At 36.1% G+C, this 21,827-nt stretch overlaps 3 protein-coding genes across 4 annotated transcripts; all 3 read right to left on the bottom strand.

The window, feature by feature from the left end:
- LOC109360727 (U4/U6 small nuclear ribonucleoprotein Prp31 homolog) lies at nt 216-6,383 on the bottom strand. Its single transcript, XM_019605795.1, has 9 exons — nt 6,327-6,383; nt 5,070-5,127; nt 4,921-4,986; nt 4,295-4,432; nt 3,049-3,941; nt 2,874-2,944; nt 2,409-2,511; nt 2,175-2,250; nt 216-742 (listed from the first exon to the last, which is right to left on the bottom strand). Exons 2-9 carry the CDS (start codon nt 5,070-5,072, stop codon nt 635-637), a joined length of 1,458 nt encoding a protein of 485 aa, XP_019461340.1. The 5' UTR covers nt 5,073-5,127; nt 6,327-6,383; the 3' UTR covers nt 216-634.
- Nucleotides 7,033-15,185, bottom strand: LOC109360725 (alpha-amylase 3, chloroplastic-like). Of its 2 annotated transcripts, none has more exons than XM_019605793.1 (13): nt 14,869-15,185; nt 13,992-14,122; nt 13,775-13,829; nt 13,565-13,687; nt 13,333-13,453; nt 12,828-13,189; nt 11,994-12,649; nt 11,512-11,701; nt 11,215-11,321; nt 9,345-9,594; nt 8,653-8,775; nt 7,944-8,111; nt 7,033-7,612 (listed from the first exon to the last, which is right to left on the bottom strand). In XM_019605793.1, exons 1-13 carry the CDS (start codon nt 15,157-15,159, stop codon nt 7,454-7,456), a joined length of 2,736 nt encoding a protein of 911 aa, XP_019461338.1. In that variant the 5' UTR covers nt 15,160-15,185; the 3' UTR covers nt 7,033-7,453. The 2 variants fall into 2 exon arrangements, with proteins under 2 accessions (XP_019461338.1, XP_019461339.1); XM_019605794.1 differs by having other exon boundaries at nt 14,987-15,076.
- On the bottom strand, nt 16,726-18,608 carry LOC109359534 (aldehyde oxidase GLOX). The gene has a single exon (XM_019604236.1). It carries the CDS (start codon nt 18,513-18,515, stop codon nt 16,854-16,856), a length of 1,662 nt encoding a protein of 553 aa, XP_019459781.1. The 5' UTR covers nt 18,516-18,608; the 3' UTR covers nt 16,726-16,853.

The raw sequence follows: 21,827 nt of genomic DNA, 5'->3' as shown, positions 1-21,827 counted from the left end.
TATAAACTAGAAAAGTAAGATACACAATTCAAAATGAAAACACAGATAGACTAAGCACAATATACTTTTAGAACACAAAACACAAAATTAAGCATCAATGGGGTCGAGTTTTCTGACGGCTGGGCAAACTAAGCAAACTAAATGATTTCCCATTCTAACTTTTGCTGATTAATGAAACAGAGCATTTCAATAAAATGATGTTTCATTTCCCTAAGTCATTCATCAAAGTTTGCTTTTCTTTTAATCTATGGCAAAGATATATCAAACAGGATTCCATCCTCTTTTCGCCAAAGTTTATCAGCAACTGTTATAATAAATTATGATTAAGAACATGTTTTAAAGTTTCTAAATTTCTAATTTGCCACTGTGTTCTCAAGCCACCCCAATGAAAAAGGTATACATTGATCATTGTTCCTATATTACTGCTGAAAAGGTACCTAATATAAAGCAGATAGTCATGTACAAGGAAAAGTCTACACTGTGTTCATGGAGAAGAAACAAGCTCCCCACATAATTCAGAGAACATTAAATAACTTATCCAGCAATACCCATCGTCATCAGCATTAACAATTTCCTGTTATGTCCCACCAATAATTCAGGAGCCAGGACAAGAATTTGTATTGGTGCATGGTTTTCAAGTCCTCTTGATCTTTGAAAATGTTCCTGTTTCAGAGAAATAGGTGCTTTGAGTTCCACTACCAAGTTGGTGTGCATGCGCCTGTGGATTTGTCAGCTCAATTCCCTGCAATTTTTTTAATAAGAATGCAAAACTTCAATAAAGTTAACTTGAGTTATTGTGCTAAAAAGCACCAAGTTCAAAACCAAATATTTCATCATTCATGCTAAATATCATTTGAGTGATTACTATACTGATTAATAAGAAACAGTTCATTTATATGTTGTTCTAAATTATACTGTGGAAGCAAATTGAAATAGCCATGCATTTAAAAAAAATGAGGACAAAAATATAGACATGAATATGAGAGCCTACAGAGTCATGCACTGACTTATTTTGGTCAGAAAAGGTGCACTTAATAAAATAAAGTAAATGTTCTCTTCCATCTTTATATATGTTCTTTTATTAAAAAAAAAGAGAAATAACATAACCATCCATAGCATATTGTGGTAAAGGTGCCTTACCTAATACCTACCACCACAACAAGGTCGAGCAATGTCTGATATTTCAACCACAAGCACAAGGTGAACACTTGACACTGTTTTTTCTTAGTCTCTATTTGGAAAAAAAAGGGAGTTCAAAATGCAAAAAATATTATGTTTAGGATTCAATTCTTGCCTGATTGATTAGAAGCTGTGTTTCATGATCTAATGATATCTCAAGCAAAAAACACATATTTCCACTTTCAAACTCAACGATAAGGTTGCTGCTTAGTGACCATGAAAACAGCCTCTCCCCTTCGGGGTGGTAAGGTTCATGCATCTACTCTCCCCAGACCTCACTAAGTGGGACCTCGTGCGCTGGACTGGCCTTTTAGACTCAATTTAATGAGAACTACTAGTAGATATACATAGGTCTATAGATCCTTCTATTCTATCGGCATCAACCAAATAACTATAAGTTCATTGAATTGAATCCTCAGTTGGGAATACCATGTTCACTAAAAGAAGGCAGATCAAAAGCACAACAAGAACCAGCAACTCAACACCCTCTCTTGCTATTTTGCAGATAACATAGGTACTATAAATATCAAATTAATGATGATTTCCAGTAAATAGAATGTTATCCAGGTTCGGCCAAAGATATATTGCTAAAAAGTGGGTAGACATAAAAGTAAATAAAGGCCAGGAAATAGATGAGTTGTGTTGAAGCAACCCAGGAAGAATATGAAACTATATGCATGGCAAAGCCATGTCATATCAAATACTTCTTCTCCCAACTTCTGTAATGGTCAAACACCTCGATATCTGTTTGACCATCGTGTCTTGTAGATGGGTCGCAGTATCAGTGGAGAAGTAACCCACTGATTTCAGTCCCTAAATTTCCATTTTTAGCATCTCATGCTCTATAACGTTTCCATTTTTAGCTTCTTGCACTCTATAATATTTCCATTATCCACTTCCAATAACAACTTTTTGTGCAACACTTAACAATTTTACAGTAGTTATGGTGCTAAAGAACTGGAGATAATCTACACACAGTAATAAGTGATGCTAACCTGCACTGGTGTAAATGCAAGACTTGAAGTCAAACCAGATGTAGCACCACTGCTGCCATAATGTTTTTCCTTGAATCTTAGAAATCATAAAAATTCTCATTATTAATTAACAGTTACATAAATAGTACATTTGAGACAGGAATGATGATTCAGCGTCTAGCAACATAAGTAAATAACTAGAAAGTAATATGAGATTTAGAACTAACTCAACCAAGGGCATAAACAAAGACTTACTTCTTCGCAACTTTTGCAGCAAGTTTGCTTTGACCAGCTGACACACGAAGCTTGCCACTGCCAGCTTGACCAAGCATTCCATAACCCTCACCCAAACCATCCCCTATAAGGCAAAAGTATAAAAAAATATAAGAAAAAAGGACATACACAATATCAGGAGTAAGAGGCATGATCTGTCAGAAGAGCTATTTAGCTAGCTTGAACTAGTTTTAAACTTCTATTACACCTACACTTGTGCTTCAACCTAGATTACTAGTGTAATAAGAGTACAAAGGTTGGCATTTTGTACCACAACATCACTGTTAATCAAAATCGCAGTTACCTAAAGATATGTTCTATTTTCTCTTTCCATACAATCCTTATGAATTCAACATAGTAAATATAGAATCAACTTATAATCAAAAGGCAAAACATTTTATTGAAAATGTAAATCAGATATGGACAAGTGAAATCTGAAAAGATTACCTAAAGAGCTCTCTTCAGGGATTCCAAATTGCATCCTGTTGGCTAACTTCCTCATGTCTGTTATAGCATACCTGACATAAGAATTACAGGGTCATGAACCAAAAAGACAGAAAATATACCCACAACACTCCGACCTGAAAAATCAGTACATGCAACAAATTAAAACTACACTAACCTTTCCTTCATCTTCCTAAGACGACGACCACCTCTCTTCTTTTTAGGCTCAGAATCAGGAACTGGAAGTGGTTTGGGTTGCTTAGCAGGAGGGGGCTCCTGCCACTTCTCAATTTTTTTAAGGATCTCATCCTTGAAAAGCCTTCCAGTGTTCCCAGATGGATCCCCACGTATTGAATCTACTCGTGCTGCTAGTGTAGACTTTGCAGCCAAGAGCCGACATGCTCGCATCCTCAGAGGAGGAGGAGTAGTCTGAAATATTTCTGTTTGCTCAATGTAACCTACACGAAATTGAGATGTCGCAGTGGAGAACCCAGCAAGATTCTTTTTCTTGGCACCAAGTAGCTGAACATTACAAGCAGGCATCTTTGCAAGAGCTGTTAGACCACCAGCTGTCCCCATGAGTTTGGCTGCAACAGCACTCCCAACTATAGCAGAAACATTGGGTGCAATGTACCCCATTCTGCTCTCAACAAAATCAAGAACTTTCTTCTTTGCTGAATCAAGTTCAAGAGCTCGATCACAGGCATCAACTGTCTTACCAAGAACTTCTTCAGGAAGTGGTTTGCCAGTTGTGGTCGATGCTGTAACTGAGACAACCATGATAATAGCCGAGGGTAAAAGCCCTTCTAGATCAACAAGCGTCAGATCCATTTCATTCCCTATCTTCTTAACAACACGTGCATAGTCAATTGGATGGTGCACCAGCGACTCAAGCTCTGGAAATTTCAAGCGATACTTGTCACGAATAAAATTGTGGATAATAACAATTTCATTCTCGATATCCACTGACAGTGCATTGCATTCCACAATCAATTGGTATTCAGGATCATCTTCTAAGCCTACTCCCTGAATAGAAACATTTGAACCCGTTTGAAGCGCTTCTTCCACTTTCTGCCATAACGAATAATATAGTCATAATTTACATTCCAATATACACCTAATGGTCTATTTTCGAGTTGGTCTTTAGAAGGAAAGGAATGAAAAATGAAGACTTAGGAACCATGATATATACTTGTGAATGGGCTCTCAAACCTTTCCCTTCTCTTCATCCACTTCCAAAAACAACTCGCAAACAAACCCTAAATGAATTGGAACCCTTACCGATAAATGTGTCTATAAAGTATAAACTCGAACATTTTTGCACAACCGTGATTGCAGTGACAAAAGTTAAGTAATTGCAACATAACCACAAGTGCATAACATAAATTTAACGGTACTTAAAAAATAAATGATTACTAACTAACCTGCATGATATCAATGTATCTCTGAGTTTTCTGCAACTTGGAAACACTGTCTAAGTCATCATAGTTGAGGTTTTCAAGGTCGGCCAAGTCTCCATCAATATCTTCTTCCATATCCGCAGTATCGACATTGTTATCCTCCTAAAGAGGAAAAAATGAAACCAAAATCACTTACCAATTACCACAAATTAATTAAAAAGGGACGGCTCAGAGAACGAGACCCCTATCTAGTAAGTATCGGGAAGGTATACATAAGCAGTCTTATCCCCGAGCAGGGTATAAATCCATGACGTCGCGGTCACTAAGGGTGTGTTTCGGATGGGGAAGGAAAGGAAATAAAAGGCGCAATCTCACAAGTGTATTACGTGGCTCTGAAACATTCCATTTTCCTTCATTCCCCTTCAAAAACCCAATTCGCGAACACCTAAGGGTTTGTTTGCGAGTTGATTTATGGAAGGTAATGGAAGGAATGAATAGACTCGAGAGCAATGAAACACACTTCTGAGATGACTTTGAAGCTTTCCATTTTATTTCCATCTAGTCTAAAACTCAACTTACAAACAGACAACTTTACGGTTACGCGGAGGCTCGGGCTCAATTATGAGAAATTGATGGTTAAAAAAACTCACAGGAATTTCAGCTTCATTATCAGAGAGTTCATCAAGGTCAGCAAGAAAAGAATCAGCAAGAGTAGCCTGGAATCAAACACGAGAACAAAAAATAAGTGAATTTTAGAAATCATAGAACGATGTGTTAAATTCAAAGAAAGGAATCTGACCATGTTATACGATTACACTCTCAGAGTCACAGGCAATTCACGATTGGAGTTTCAATTTCTGAAACAAAAGTACAAAACAACGAATCTTAGTTGCGTTTAGGTGTGTGAAAATAATGAGAAATATTGCTAAATACAAAACTCAGAATACGTTGTCCTATGAAGCCTTTTCTAAATAATATAAGACACTACAACATTTTCTACTTTCAACAATGGCTGAAAACCATTGCCTTATCCAGAAAAACCATTCTCTTTGTTATAGGCAATAGTTTTGTAACTGTGGTAGTCTAAGGCGTGTGAGTAACCTTAGGACTAAATTGAGCTTCAATGATTAAGGTTGTTGATTAAGCATGTACTGTTAGAAAAAAAGTAATTAGGAAATATAAAGAGATTATTTACTATCCACTACTCTAGAATTAAGATGCACTTTATCGTCATATGAAAAGCCATAGAACTATCAACCACTAAGCATTTAGTTTCTTAAAGTAACACTAAACATTTTTTTATAAGGTGTTAAAAACACCAGATTTCATTGATAAGCAGAGAGTTCACAGATTGAAAAGAACAGAGTAACTAGCCAGCCAAAAGGAAGGCAAAACAATAAAAAGAAAAACAGAGGAAATAGCATCAGACAATAGTAAACATCCAACCAAACATAAGGCGAAGACTTAAAAACAGAGCATTGAGTTCTGCAGCGGAGCAATTAGGTGAGATAGCCTAGAAGTCTCCACAGCTCTAGTATATATAGGAGACTTAAAAATTATAAAATTCTTGTCTACAATCTCACAAAAAGCCTCCAAAGAAACTTCAAACAGGCATTTTAGTTAGTAAGCAGCACATGTTTAAACCTATAGCTATCCCGATCCGATTTCTCAGCGTAAACCCTTGGACATGAAAATCTCAGTAAGATTCCATTATTAAGCAAATAAATGAAGAAATTTTCACAGTGGGACATATTCTAGATCAGACTCTTCTTCTCAGGCAATTCATCAAACACATTAAAGGCAAAACCCAAAACACATAATAATAAAAAAATTAACGAAGAAGAGAATCATGGAGTGAAAATTAAGCTCGTGACGCAATACAAATAAAAATTAAAAAAATCATGAGCAATTAAAACGAATGAAAAATCATTAATAGAAAAAAAGAGTGTTGGTTTTGAAAGTTAGAAATGATAGAGAGAAATAGAGATAATGAAGAGAGAGATATTGATAAATGGGTTTGAATGAAAATAGGTTATTATAGAATGAAGAGGAGAACCTGTGAATGCAAATGTTGGAAGAGGAAGATGGTGTCACTTTGAGGGTTTAACACTCTTCTAATGATGCATGAAACTAATTAAAGGAACATTTGTTTAGGCTTAAATAAAAGTGATTTTTTTTTATATCCGGTGAGAAATACCTTCGGAAAAAATTTGAATTTCAGCTTTTGTGCAGCTTTTTTTGGGCCTCGCCATACAAAATTACATAAAACATGAAACATATCTCAGATCAGTGCAATATCAGATCTGGTCTATGATTAAAATTAAGAAAAGCGAAAGTTCATAAATTGATGGGATTTTCGTTCAGGTATCAGAAAAATGATCGAAAAATAAATTCACAATTAATTTAAAGAATGAGAATTAATTTAAAAAGCTTCTTAATTCATGAACTATACTGCAGACTAATTCTTACAAATCAAAATGTGTTACAATGCCTTATTATCAAAATATGTAAAATACTAACAAATCCACATGCTTCCAAGTCAAAATCTGCAAAAAATGCTTTACTATACGTAACTTAAAAAGAACTAAGATTATCCAGATTGTATTCAATTATCATTTGATATCTGATATTAAGTCATGCTTTGTCTTGTCTTCTAGTATTCATTCATGAAATAGTATAAATAGGTAAAAAATTGAATAACTAGAACTCAGAAATTTATTGTGCACTTGTACATTGCCATTTTTATATATACTCAGCCTGCTAAAAAAATTGGATACATTCTTTGCATTTAAACTATAGTATGTACATATGATATTTAATAAATATGATACAACTCATACCATGTAAACATAATATAATATGATTGCATTATAACCATATAAATATAGAGTATGATACAACTAATTTCCTGATTTAAGGCTTCAACGTTTTTCAAGTTCCATATGAGCTTTGCATATTGCTGGAAATTTTCCTATGGCTATATGCTTATGTACATAAAGCAATAGCATGGTACAACTGACTTTAATTGGAGCCAACCATATCACAATTTGAATACAACTTCTTATTCTTGAGTATATAAACTTAATTGCTTCTAAGGAAGGGAATTAGATTTTCACTAAGGAGAATTTACAAGGGACTATATATACAATTAAGATAACTAATGAGTAGTATTAATGAATGAGATTATGATGCCTCCCAAATCTTATAGTCTCTTCCCTCAATAGCTAAACACCATTTTTGGGAGCCACTAGGAGGTTTAAAATCACCAGGTCCGATTTTCATTGCAATTTTTTCGTCCATGATGGCTGCATAGACATCCCTTTCTGCCTTACTAATTTGAACCTTAAGCATATATGAAGAAAGAAAGGTTAGTGCTCCAACAATATCAAGATTTATCACTAAATGCTCATCTCTAAAGAAAATCTTCACAAATCGATTAAGAAAATCGCGAAAATGTTAATATGGATATATGGTATTAGTTTCCACATCAAACAAGAAGAAGAAAAATTACATGCTTGTTTTCAGATGCATTTTAAGGACAACGCTAGTATAAGTTGAGAGCAAATTAATTTTATTTGAAATGCTAAGAAAAAGCTTCTTATTCGTACTCGTTAGAAAACAAAAGCTAGACAATACTAGTATTTAGTATACAGGGCAATATTCTGATACTTACTATACTCCTGCAGTGGATTTTGTTCCTCTTCCTGAGAGATATAAGTTTTTCTATTTCAGTTTCATAATGAGAGAAAATGTGGTCATAGAACACTGATGGGGTTCCTGGGTGAGTAAGGATGTATGCATATCCTTGCATTTCTTTTCCAATGGGAAATCTCCAGTGACCCTTCAAGTACAAGTAACAGAGAAATTTTATATAATGTAAACGGTATTTGAAGCTTCTATCATATATGAACAGTATAACAAAATGGATTCCGGGAAGAAGAGGTTATCGGTTATAACTGCTATCTATATTCAACTGTTATAATTCTAACTTTTGCTCAATCATAGAACAGCTCCTAAGCATTTGTTATCTGACGTTCACTTATAATCTATACTACATCAGTAACTAAAACTTCTATCATATCATGTATAAGCCATTATTTCTCTATACAGAAAAATATACCAAAAGCTTATACTCACACAACTAGTCTATTACATTACATGCTGATATATAAATCTAAATAGACAATCTGAAGAAACTCTAAGGAAAATGCTAATTTGGAAATCTCTAATTTTCCACTGGTATTATTCATAATGATATACTAAGCAGAATTGGAGTCCGTTCTCTTCATGAAATCATTGAGAATACACTCTTCCAATCAAATTCAAGTTAGGACAAAAATGTCAAGCTATATTATGATATTTTAGAAAGAGTAAGTTCAAACCTGGGTGGAACCTGTGTCATGATTCTCTATAAAGGTAACAGCACGAGATGGCCACCATCCAATAACGCCAGGGGGTTTTCCCTGCTGATCTGACAATCGCCAATATTCACATCTTTCTAATGCCTACATGGAGAACATTTTAACTCTTCAAAATTAAAGACTAAATAGACAACCTGGGACAAAACAATCATCCAAATTAACATCATTCATGTTTGTGTTTCCTTAGAGGTCTAGTATGTCTTAACTGGAAAAAATTACTTAAGAGGCTAATGTAAGGTTGTTTGTTTCAGGAAAGTTGCATCTTTCTGAAACATCCAGAAGATATCTAATATGGCATCTGACAAGTATAGAGTTATGACCAAGAAACCTCATGAAAAGTTGATGTTAATTCTTTCTATTTGGTATATAATAGATATAATTAAGTCACAATATGTTCTTCTATTTGAAAAAATATGGGCATGTCAGAAAGCAGCTTAACAACGCTGAGTATGAACTTCTTTCATCAGAAGTATTAACACTATGAGTGAAGTTAATTATAAATAAAAAATCAAGAAATAGATAAGCTCCAACAAATAGATAAGACTAGTAATAGTTCCAAACACAATTGATGTCAAACTTTTATGCCATGTAAGAGGTACAACGGAATATGTAAATTTGAATGAATGCTAGAAAAAGTGAGGGATAGAGCTTACAGAGTGAAGAATCCCTTTTGTTGTAACATCAAATGCACCAGAAGTACCATTGGTGGCAGTGATCCAGTCAACTATTCTCTGCCTATGAGCATCTTGATTATGATCCATTTCACCATTTGTATAACTCAGGGAATCCCAGTACTCTCCTACAGAAAAGTAAGGTTCACTTGCATCCAGGTATTCCTTTACATAACCTCCCGAAAATCCTCTGGCAAAGTCAAGCCTCCAACCATCATACCCAACTTCTTCCCTGAAAACCAGTATTAGAAAAATATACTACTCTATCCAACAGACACAAAAAAACTAATTATAGCTTCCAAATAATTAAGAGTTTCAGAAACATAGTATGAAACTGTTGGGGACCCACACCGGGGAGCTCTGACCACCGGTGAGACTCATTGTTATCGGGCTTAAAACAATGGTTTCATGTGTATTTTCCACTTACAAACTATTCCCCTCATCTCATCCTATATAATGTAGAACTTTACACTTGGATGAGTTAAGTGTGAGTATCACATCACTTTACCAGATCGCTCCCTCTTAGATCTACCATGCCCCAGCCAAACCGTTGGTTCTAATACTGCTTGTGGGGACCCACAACCGAGGAGCTCTGACCACTGGAAACTCTTCGCTATCGAGTCATGAGAGAGTGAAGACCCACTTATAAGTGAGTTACCGCGTCTTGAACCAAACCATAAAACAATGGTTGCATAGGTCTTTTCATCTTATAAACTCTTCCACTCATCTAATCCTATCCAATGTGGAACTTCACACTTGAATATACCCAACATAAGGTATTAGGCAACAATGTACTAAAGGTACAACTGTACAAGTGATCTGAGATGAATTGGTGTGTATATGAAAGAGTCTCCTCAAAAGCTTCTATTTCTGTAATGGTATTCAGCTTAGCTTCCATAAAAGAAATATTGGACAATACAAATCTGTTTTATGAGCCATTTTTCACTAATTTTAAGTGAAAGACCCTTGAATGCATATTGCATCACCATTGCATAATTCATTCAATCCTTCACATTCATTTCTGATTTTCTCTCCCTCTTTCAAAAATGAGAAGACCTCCTTTCTGTACAGACCGATGTGAAAATGAGCCTTTGGAATCCTGAGAAAGCAGGTTTTCCTCAATCCTTTCCTATACTGAAATTGGAATTAAGACATCTAATTTTATATGGTTAATGTTTACTCTTTATTAGAGGGTGAGTCTGGGCGCAATAGTAAGGTTTCTCCGTTCCATGGTAAGACTGCAAACATCTACCATCTGCAAATTCCACTAGGCGGGAGCTTCATACACTGAGCCATGGACCATCCCTTTTAAGGCTTACTCTTTCATTTTCATGATTTTGTTTGCAGGGCTGAACATATGCAGTAAGATAAGAGCCACAGGCTAAGATGGAGGAACTACCTAAGACCTGATCCCAGGCATGACAGTTTCACCCCCCAAGAAATTCTCATTCTTAACCTTAATGCAGCTATAGGAAGCAGCTATTTTCTAGTCTGTTATATTTCGAGAAATTCTTCCATACCCATCAACTTCAGTGTAAGTGTATAGTGCATTAAGCCAATATGAAATGTGACACAAATTAAATCTACATTATTAGACTGACTTTAAAGTAAATGTATAGGTTGTTCATATGGAATCATCAGCAAGACAGAAACATCTATGCACAAGTTTAGAATACTGTCAAGTGTTGTCAATAATTGGCTCCATTGTGCACCCCCTCCTATGACCCCGGATAGGCGGATACAATATGATTAGAATATTTGATCTACTGAACTGGTTCGATGCATTTTTCTCTCACAAAAACATTTTATCTTAATATTAAGGTAAAAGAAAAGTAGGGTCTAAAATATCCACCTCAACCAGCATAACCATTCTTTGAGATCCTTTCTCACAAATTCCTGTGAATGATCAATGTTTGGAGCAGCATGAAAATTATCTCCACTACTCTTGTTTCCCCTACCCTGTATTGCAGGAGAGGTATCCATTGTGAAATCCAGATTTAGACATAGATAATAGTATCACAGTATATACTAGCTATGTTAAATTGTAAAGAATGTAGAACCTATATGATTCTGTTTTAGGATTAAGGTCATTATTGATAGCATGAAAGAGCAAAGAACAAAACATGTATGTAAACCTTCACAAACAAACCTGAAAATGCGGATCATCAGCAACAACTGCCTGATCATCCCAATTGAGAAGGCCTCCAAACATGTTCCAAATACCATTCTGATTCTGATAATGAGCACAGCGGTGATTTAGAACAGCATCTCCTAGAGTTTTGATCCCAACTTCATGAAATGTTTTGACCAAATCCTTAAGTTCATCAATGTTTCCGTATCTGAAAATTCACATGCACAGGTTCCTTTTAATGACGTTGTTAAGAATGTTATCCATCCTTTGAAATTGAAGTTTTTTCTTAAATATTTTCTCAAGTATTATATAAATCAGTAGATAAAAGCATGCTTCCTGATACTCAAGTTAATGAGTAATGATAATATTTTGTAACTCCAATATATGGTATATGCTTTTGAATGTAAGAATTTGCCAAATACTGGGCCATCTATTTAAATATTCAAATAAACTTGACCCCAACAACTATAAAATCATTATATAAAATTTTAATCTAGTACCTGGAATTTAAGTTATATAAATCCTTTGGCATGTACCCTTCAGGTGAAACAGATTCTGTAGGTGGTGGTAACCAAACCACAGTGCAACCAAGTGATGCCAGTTCCGAAGCTTTCTCTTTAAGCTCCCGGTACCATCTTCCAGATTTATGAGATTCCCAGTTAAACCCTTGACATACTATTTCATATCCTGTTCCTGTCCCTGAGCATACTTTTGGATCAGGAGTCGACGTCTCTGATTCCATAGAAGCCTCATATCCCACAGCAGCCTCCTCTGAGAAAGTCGGGACGGAGCTTCTGAAGAAATTAAAGGCTTCAGCAGCCAGTCTTTCAATTTCTTGAAGGATGCTCTCTTTTGCTTCTTTGGATTTTCGCTTTCGGCACTTCTCAGAGGATATATCTGTCACCAAATTCCTTATTTCATTGACTATTCCTTCAGTAAATGCAAAAAAAGAACTCTCCTGACTTGCCTCTTCACTAACTCCCCTATGCACATCTTCTGACTGGCCCTCTCTTCCGGAACTTGAGAGGGGGATGTAAAAGTCATTTCCCATGTACTTGAACCAAGCATTTTCATTTTGCTTAAGAACAAAAATAAATCCTGAAAATTCTTCTCCTAAAGTGATCAGTACTGAAGATCCATTTCCACTGTCTCTTGGCTGCAAAAATCAGAATGGATTAGTAAATATAATATGTAATACTGAAAAACATTTAACTACAATATATGTCTATGTCCTGATTGAAAAAACACTAACATTCTTCAACTCTTCAAAGGAAAAGAGAAGAAGGAGATCGAGTAAAAAAATCATGAACGAAAGGTTACTTGAAATCTTGAACCTGTAGTTGAGTTCTCAAAGCTCTGTCTTCAAATGCGACTGTTTCCGGAGGATGAGGAGCAGGCGGAACTTCCCACCTTCTTGAATCATCCCGGCAAACTCCCCAGTGAAGTACAATATCTCCAGGTAGATCCGTCTCAAAATATAAAATATTCTTGACTGCCCAAGACTCATAGCATTTCTTAATGGAGATACTGACAGAGTTGTTGATAGAAACCTTCTTTGTAATAGGCATTTCTACACAAAAACCTTCTAGTTCACTATTTTCTTGTTTTGGATCTCTGGAGTCACTGCTGTTATATTGACCTTTGTGAACTTTTGCATCTGACTTGTGGAGTGTGTTAGATATCTGCCCCAAAGTCCCTATCAGTGAGGAAATAGTATCATGAATCATGGTCTATTACAGGATTATGATTTATTTAGCACTCTTGGAACAATAAGAAGAGAGACAAAATAAGCTTTACTCTAAAAGTAAATTAATCATGATGTGTAATGATTTCAAAAACCTGGCCATAAACTAAGGCCTTCTTTAGGTCCAATTATATTAGTATCCTCCTTAATGAAGTCGAGCAAAGGAACCTTGAAATCCCTTCCCTTGTTTTGATACCAAACTCCTGTTTCCTCATCCTGAATCAATTACCGGATCATCCAAATTGGAAGGCATAGAGAAATCATAAAAGGGATGTTTCAACACTACCAAGAACTGCCATTCTCAACTTCTAGTTGTTCAAAACATACCTTGAGAACAAAATTAATTGCTGAAATTTCATTGATAGGTTTAAGATCAATCCGAACTTCATGAAATGTATCTCCTTCATCAGAAAAAAATGACTTCTTCAAGGGTGTCTCAATTGCATGGTCCTGAAATTTTCACTTCGGAAATCAAACTTTTTGCATGGAAATAATGAACATGTGCCATATCAGAAAATATAAAGCCAAAGTTCACACCTTTATCAGAACAGATTCAGGGGGTATCATATTACGAGGTGGTTGATCCCATTCCCTGCATAATCAAGCTTACATCACCATTATAAAAACTCTATAATGGTCACTAGCATTATGATTTAGCTCTTAAAATGATAACATAAATTAAAGTTAAATAACATGATATCTCAAAATCAAAAGGAAAGATACTTCACAAACATTTTTGTTTAACATGTTGTACCTTCCAACATCATCAACATGAGAAACTCCCCAATGAAGAATCCATTTTCCAATTAGATTGCAACCCACCCTACGCTCCCAATTCCTCAAATCCTTTCCTTGTTCTAATCTCACAGTAATCTTTCCCTCCACCTGCAGTGCAACAATCCCAAAACATAAAAACATGTTTCGGTACATACAAAACATCATTAAAAAGCTATGAACAACAAAAAAAGTTAAGAAAATAGATATTTTCTATTTCATATACTGGTGTTTGTTCCTTTATAAAAGTGTAAACATTGAGATTTATTGATGTTTGAGAATTGATACTGTTTCTAGTCTGTTTGATTCCTCATGAAGCAGTGAAAAACAAAAGAAAACGTCATGACCCCAAAAAATATACAATAACAAAATTGATTACTCTGATTCAGAAGTTTCAACCTTTTTATTTCTACAAAGGAAAAAAACACACACCCTTAAAATCAAACATGTTCCTTCAAATACAAAAAAATCCAAACTTTCCCTTCAACATTTACATACATTATATAGTGATTTAAATTGTAGACGGCCTGATGCGACCGCAATATTGCGGTTGTGGTGACCGCCACAACCGCATCACACTACAATTGCAGTGTGATTCTGAATTACAATGATGCAACCGCATCGAGCTGCAACCTAACTGCATCATACTGCATTGTGAACTGCATCACGCCCCATCACGCAACATCAAATTCAAAAATATTTTTTCAATCATAAAATAATTCACACCGCAACTATCACAATCCATATCGCAGCGGTCACAATGATCAGAATAGCAGTAACCGTTACCGCAATTTAAAATTCTGTAAATATGTATATGTTTGTGTGTGGAAGCAAAGTTGATAGTTGAGAATTGAGACCATTTGGATTTGGTTGATTGGGAAAGACTTGGTAAAGAAGGCATCATCATCATCATGAGAACATTGAAGGGTAGAAGTTGTGTCTATTGAAGAAGCTGCAACTGCAACAGAGTTAAACCTGTTGGGTTGCCTGAAACTATAGAAGGAGGAAGCATTTGAAATGTTGATGTTTGAAGAAGAACAATGCAGAAACAAAGGTATGAATGGTTTTGGTTTTGAACTGTAAATTCTGATTTGTGTTGTTTTTATGTGGCAATGATAGAAGAGTGGTTCTATGGTAATGGTTGACATGATCAAATGATGATTTTTTTGTTTGCTTTCACTAATTTTCTATGTTCACTTTCATTTCCTTTTAATGTAAATTATGTTTCTAAGAATAGTAGTATTTACTATTCTTTTAATAAGAATAGTATCTGTTGTTGTTTGGTAGTAATACAATTTGATTAAGTGATAGCAACCATTTGTTCATTTATAGAGTTATTGATGCTGAATGGTGGACTTGTTTTATTTGTTCTATTAAATTTTGATAGTGACCAAATCATGCATTCAGATTCGTTTATAATGTAATGAATAATTTATTTCCTAAAAATTATGTAACCCTTGATGACATAGAATGTAGTCATTTCATTATTGTCTTGCTTTAATGGGTTGGATCGAGTTGTTTATGTTTTTTGTATTTTAAATGTAGAGTTGCTTCATTTACAACATGATATTGTTTCGTGTTGCTTTAATATTGTTTCTACTTTATAAATCTTTGCTACTTCTATGATGAAAGTGACAGAAAAATACTATATTGGATCATACAAAAAATACTATATTTAATAACTTTATTGAGTATGATTGAGGTTCTTTTGTGTATTTATTATTTTCTAATTTTCTTTTTTCTCATGTATTTTTTTTAGAACAATGCTAAAGGAATTAGTTTTCAGTTATCGGCAGGAGAACCGTATACACCAAAAAAGAGAACAATACGAAAATAGTGGATTAGTGGAAGTTTTGGGAGTACGGTAATCAATGAATTTCTTCAGGTGATTTTGGTCAATATAGAATCTCAAATTTTCATAGGAGGGTTTATCCGCTAGACAAAAAATTGTGATAGCAACACCATAATTATTCATAAAACAATCAATTTCTCCCACCTCCATGATTATTCACCGGAACCATGTCCATGATATCCTTTCAATGTTGTTGGGTCATCAAATTTCCTTTGTTACAGCATGCCCTAGTTAGAAATCATCTCATACAACCTGGTCCTATCACATTAATTGAGGTAGTAATATATATAGGTAGAGAGTCATTAAAATAAGACAGTTCTCATATAAAATTGGTGAGAACAATAAATCATACCGATTTTATTTTTTCACAATAACACAGTGTTTTCATGGTTTTCATGTTGCTCCCTATATCATAGGGAGTCACTTCATCATAAAACAATATTGTTGCCAAATAAAAAAGAATTAGGGCATGGTGGGTAAGATTCAGCACAAGCATCTATCTTAAACATAGAGGAAAGTCCTCTATAGCGCGATGAGGAATAAATTATAGTCTAAAATTCACTCAGTTGCATTTATCTTAAGTGAACATTGAAGGCCTCCTGTCAAGGCTAGGATATTATATCATCAATATGTATTTTAGGTTTCTAATCAATGTTTTCATCTTTTAACTCTAAGCAAATACTCTTAGGGCATCCAAAAACTACTGTAATAATTAAATGGGTTGATGCCTGGTCAGCTTAAGAAACTTAAGTACATAATATTTATATATATACAGCAAAAAATGTAAAGTAAGAAGGAAAAAGCATAGGTGAATGGTAAATGAGAATTACCAAAAACTGATTGATCAGTTAAATTATAACAAAGAATTCCCATAACATAAAGAGGGGAAGCCAAAATTTTTACATGAGATCAAACTCATCATAGAGCTCAAAAGAATGGTTGGTATCTAATATCTAAAACTCAAAACTACACTCACTGAGACTACATGATTCACTTAACCTGAACCCAAACAGCAACACTGGGTATTCCAGCGTGGACAATATAAAGCATGTAGTACCCAGGTGGGGCCACCGTAGGCGAAAGTGCCCCACGCGCCGTAACCTTATAAGCACCCTGTGCCACCTCATCAACCTCCGTCACAGCCAGCACCACCACCCGCTGGTTCATCGCAAAAGAATGCGTCGTGAATGACGGCGCCACCAGCGCCACACTAACCCTTCCACGAAACTCTTGCAACGAAAACGTAACCGAAAAAGTCCCATTATACGACGCCGTATTGAGAGCAGCCTCCACCGCAATAATCGAAGGCCGAAATGGCACAAATTCGGGTCCCATATAATCCGGGTAATAAGCATCTAAACTTAACTCAGTCGGGTACGGGTACGCGCGAAAATCATAAATCCGGTGCGGGTTACTCCCACCCACTAATATTCTGCCATCTGGCAACAACACCGCAGAAGAATGATACATTCGTGGAGTATTCGCTGGAGCTAATAACTCGAACCTCCTTGAACCGGGTTTATACAAAACCGGATTAAAAACCGGGTTCGCTGCATTCTCCCACCCTGCAGTTCCATTCCTCGCCCCATTCAAAATAATCACATTCCCATTCGGTAGCAACAACATATCCGGCATGACACGTGGCATCGGCATAAGTTCCATAACCCATTCAGGTTCCGGGTCGGTTACCCGAATTCTCCCACAAGTTCTAGAAGCTTCCAAGAAAACCTTCTTCCTATTCGCGAAATTAAACGCTCCAGGGAATGCTCCACCACAAACCATGACCTCCGCTTCAGGTAATCGAGTACCGTTCAAGCCGGTGAGATTCAATGGTAACAAAACAGAAGAACCTGTACTAGGGTAGTTTCTTTTCTCTTCACCAGGTATAACCGGGTACTCCTTCACCACCCGGTTCCGGTAAAAGTCAAAGAGAATTGACCTTCGGTTCGCGAAGATGAATAAGTTACCGTCTGGTAAAAGATGCAAGAAGGGGTAAAGATTATTCTCTTCACCAGGATTTGAATCTCGCGTAACTCTCAAGAATCTCAAGTAATAAAACGACTTGTCGTTTTGGTAACTCTTCGGAACGAACTCGTAACTGAACGCAGAACGACCACCAACTACAATGATTCGACCGTCGGGGAGAATTTGATTCGAAGCGTACCACCGCGCCGTGGTGAGGTTCTGTTCTTGAAGCTCGATCCAATCGCAGAGGTTGTGTTCGGGGCACGGGGTGAAGGTTCTGAGCTTGTTGTAACCGTCGTTGAATCCGCCGGTTTGGATTAGGGTTCCGTCGGTGGTGGCAGCGCCGGAGGAGCACCATGCGTCGGTTTGGAGGGTTAAGGGGCGGAAGGTGTTGGTGGTGAGGTCGTAGAGGATGGAGTGGGCGGTGCAGTCGAGTTTCAAAGCCATGTCTCGAGGGTTAAAACGACAGCGTCCATTGGGGAGAGAGAGGTTGGAAGGGCCGAAGTCTGTGCGGTCGAAGATGATTACCTTGTTGTCGCGGAGGACTTGCATGTGCATGGCGGAGATGCCTATGCTGCGGTGGAGTTGTACCCAGTTGCCACCGGCGTCGGAGTTCACGGTGGTGAAGAAGAAGAGGAAGAGGAGGAAGACGATGAAAGAAGGTACATTCTTGATCTTGAAAGCCATGGTTTGGTAGTGATTATGAATAATATCGTGAGTGTTGTGGGAGAAAGACAAAAATGATATAAAGGGTGTTAAGAATTTATGGTGAATGCCCTAGTTTGGTGGGAAGTAATAAAGATAAATATAAGCAAGGAAAATGAGAAAAATAATTGAGAAAATAACTTCTGCATGGTATAATAGATTTTTTACCATGATAATATATACATTATTTATGTGATGGAGGGATGTCAAACTTTGGGATAGTATATATTAGCGTGTTTATATATTGATAAAATGGGGTTGCACGCATATTTGTTTGTCTTTTTAAATAAAATTTAAAACTACTTAATGAGTAGTAAAAATTATAATTTTGGTATAAACATGCATAGTTATAGGTATAGAATATAGTGCATGGCTCATGAATTTCATATTAGAACATGATTATTATTATCATATTGGTGATTCTTAATTCCAATCCATGCTTTTATCACCCGGAATTTCGCTTAATTTCGCTTGTTTGATTATTTGGACCACAATGATTATTATCAGTTATTACTCAATAATAAGATAATGTTTAATAAATGTTTATGTGATATATTGCAACTTTATAATTAGGAGTGGAAAGTGAATAGTACTTGAATTGTGATTTCTTAGAAGAGTGAATGCGTGTGAGCTATTGATAAGAGTGGCGAATGAGGAAACATGCATGGACAGCCTCACTAGTGGGTCAGTCACAGTACGTGCAGTTTCTGCATGGTTGTCAGGTCAACGCTACAAGTCTTCTTTTTCTAGTGTGCATGAATTCCCCAAATTATTACTATTATATACCATCATTTAAAATACATAAAATTATAAAATTAATATATGTAATTCGTAAATTAATTATTAATAAATAAAATATTATAATATATATTATTTTTCATATAATTATTAGGATTTATTATTTTTTTCTTATAAAAAAATATCTAAGACCTATATTAATTTTTAAGAATGCTTTTACAAATTGATGTATTGGATTTTTCTGGGATAAAGATTACATGTTCTTAACGATGTCTCATTTTCTATTTCAAGTCAATCACATATTGACACATAAATAAAATAAGAATTTAAAAAACAAAAATAATAAAAAGTAGTATTTTGATTTATTTGGGATAGACATCATTCGAGACGGGTGATCTTGTCCCGGTCTGTCCATGGGCTCTTTGAGTTTTGAAGTAATTAGCGTTCTTCAGTATTGGAAACATTGGAAGTGGAGACTTTGAAGTTTATTGTCTTGCCTGGGCGAGTTTAAACCAATGTGACATAAAATCGTGTTTCAGACAACAGGAATGGCTCAGGTTTTTTACATACAGTACAATGTGCTGTGCAAAATTTAAGTGCGAGTAATTCTAAACCATAAATTTCTCAAGGACCATGAGGTCATTCAATGGTGTTACTCTCCAACAAAATGACAAACATATTTGTGGTCTTTCAAAATATATGGAATTTTAATTTGTCTCTGTATTTTATAATTTTAGGTTTTGGTTATTGTATATTTCGAATTTTTAGTTTTAATCCTTTGTGAAGACGTGTTCACCAATTGCAATGTTAACATATTATTGATAAAGATTAAAAACAAATAATCAAGGACTAAAATATATATATATATATTCAACTACTAAAAACATATTTAAACAAAACAATATCATTGCATTATTAGTATTGATGAGGGAGAATTGATAAGCTTAGTATTGATGAGGAGAATTGATAAGCTTAGTATTGATGAGGAGAAATTGATAAGCTTAGTATTGATGAGGGAAATTGATAAGCTAGCTAGTAATTTCACATGGATGAAGATTTTTTGGCACATTAATCAGAAAAGCTACGTGGTTAGAATCTCACAAACATGTCATGAACTACTTGATAATTAGATTCTTTCATATTTATGTCACATAGTATATGAGGTATGCTAGTATAAGGGTTGGAAAGTGTTCTTTAGTGTTAAGAGTGGATGATTGAAAGCTGAGGATGAATGGTCGAAAGTTGAAGATGGATGGCCAGAAGAGTATGTTTGGTGTAATGCAGGAAAACAGATAACTTGGTCAGATGATCTTCTGGGCTTGTCAGGGAGATACCTGAAAAGGTTCTCCGATGATCAAGTCAGTAGAGTATTCTAGAGAGAGAAGATGAGTAAATAAGAGAGAAATTAGAGTAATAAGTGTAGCAATAAATGAGAGGATGAGAATTAATTATACTTCATGTGTGGTCTCTTCTATTTATAGAACTTAGGAAGTGCTGAGACGACATCTGGTCATTGGCCATCATCTAACGGGTACGAGGGATGTACTACTTGACCTGCAGATCTACCCTTGTTGATTTGTCAGGGGCAAGTAGAATGTTTAGGCGGCGTGACAGGTGGTCTGTGGCCTGACACTGATGGCGAGTCAGTGGTGGATTAAATGTTATGTCAAAAGTGCATTAAATAACGTGTCAGAGGTGTTAATGTCACGTCGGGAGCATTTATTGCATCTGTCGTGGGTGGATTCATCTTAGGCGAACGACGGGGATATGCAGAGTATTGTACGGATACTCGGGTAAAAGGGGACAGCCCGAGGATGTCGAGCTAATATATTCTTTTGAGGTTAGAGGCCCGGGTATGACCGGGCTGGAATAGTTGCCTCCGGTCTATTGGGTCGGTCAAAGGTGACCGAGCTAGTAGACTCTTTGGGGTTGGCAGTCTGGGGTATGACTGGGCTGGAACAGTTGCCCTTAGTTTATTGGGTCGGTCAGAGGTGACCGAGCTAGTGGACTCTAGTATGACCGGGCTCGAACAATTATTATGACTTGGTGTAATGGAATATGGGTAGGTTCTTTAGGTTGGTATAGGGGGTAGGTCATGATGGCTAAGGGTTTTTATCAGACACATGGGGGGATACTTGGCGTTTCATCTAAAATTGGAACGATAGATCGACGCGTCTGTTTGTTTCAGTTTTGTTGTCTGGGTTTCTGTGTCATCGTTGGATTGTCCTTGAGTGATTTTGAACGGGTGGATGCACATTTTGGGCTGGGCCCCCTGGGAGGTCTGGGCTTGGGTTTCTCCCTATAAATAGGGGTTCCTTCCTTCATTCTTCTTCACTTTGCTTTATGAGAAATTGTCTCTTGCCGAGCATATGCATTGTTTGAATCTGATATTCAATTTTCTTCCAGAACCTTCTACTTATCTTAACTCGGTAATTGTCTCTTTCTCTTTTGATTTGTTAATAACATTGTAGGCAGTTATGGCATCGTTAGGCGGGGATTCGAGCCCTGATGTGGTGGAGATCTTACCCGGACCTCCACCCATTTTTACTAGCGCAA

The sequence above is a fragment of the Lupinus angustifolius genome, chromosome LG11 (genome assembly GCF_001865875.1).
Source record: "Lupinus angustifolius cultivar Tanjil chromosome LG11, LupAngTanjil_v1.0, whole genome shotgun sequence".
Taxonomy (NCBI): Eukaryota; Viridiplantae; Streptophyta; class Magnoliopsida; order Fabales; family Fabaceae; genus Lupinus; species Lupinus angustifolius.
The sequence above is the reverse complement of the archived record's forward strand: the minus strand, read 5'-3'. Positions and strand labels throughout refer to the sequence as shown.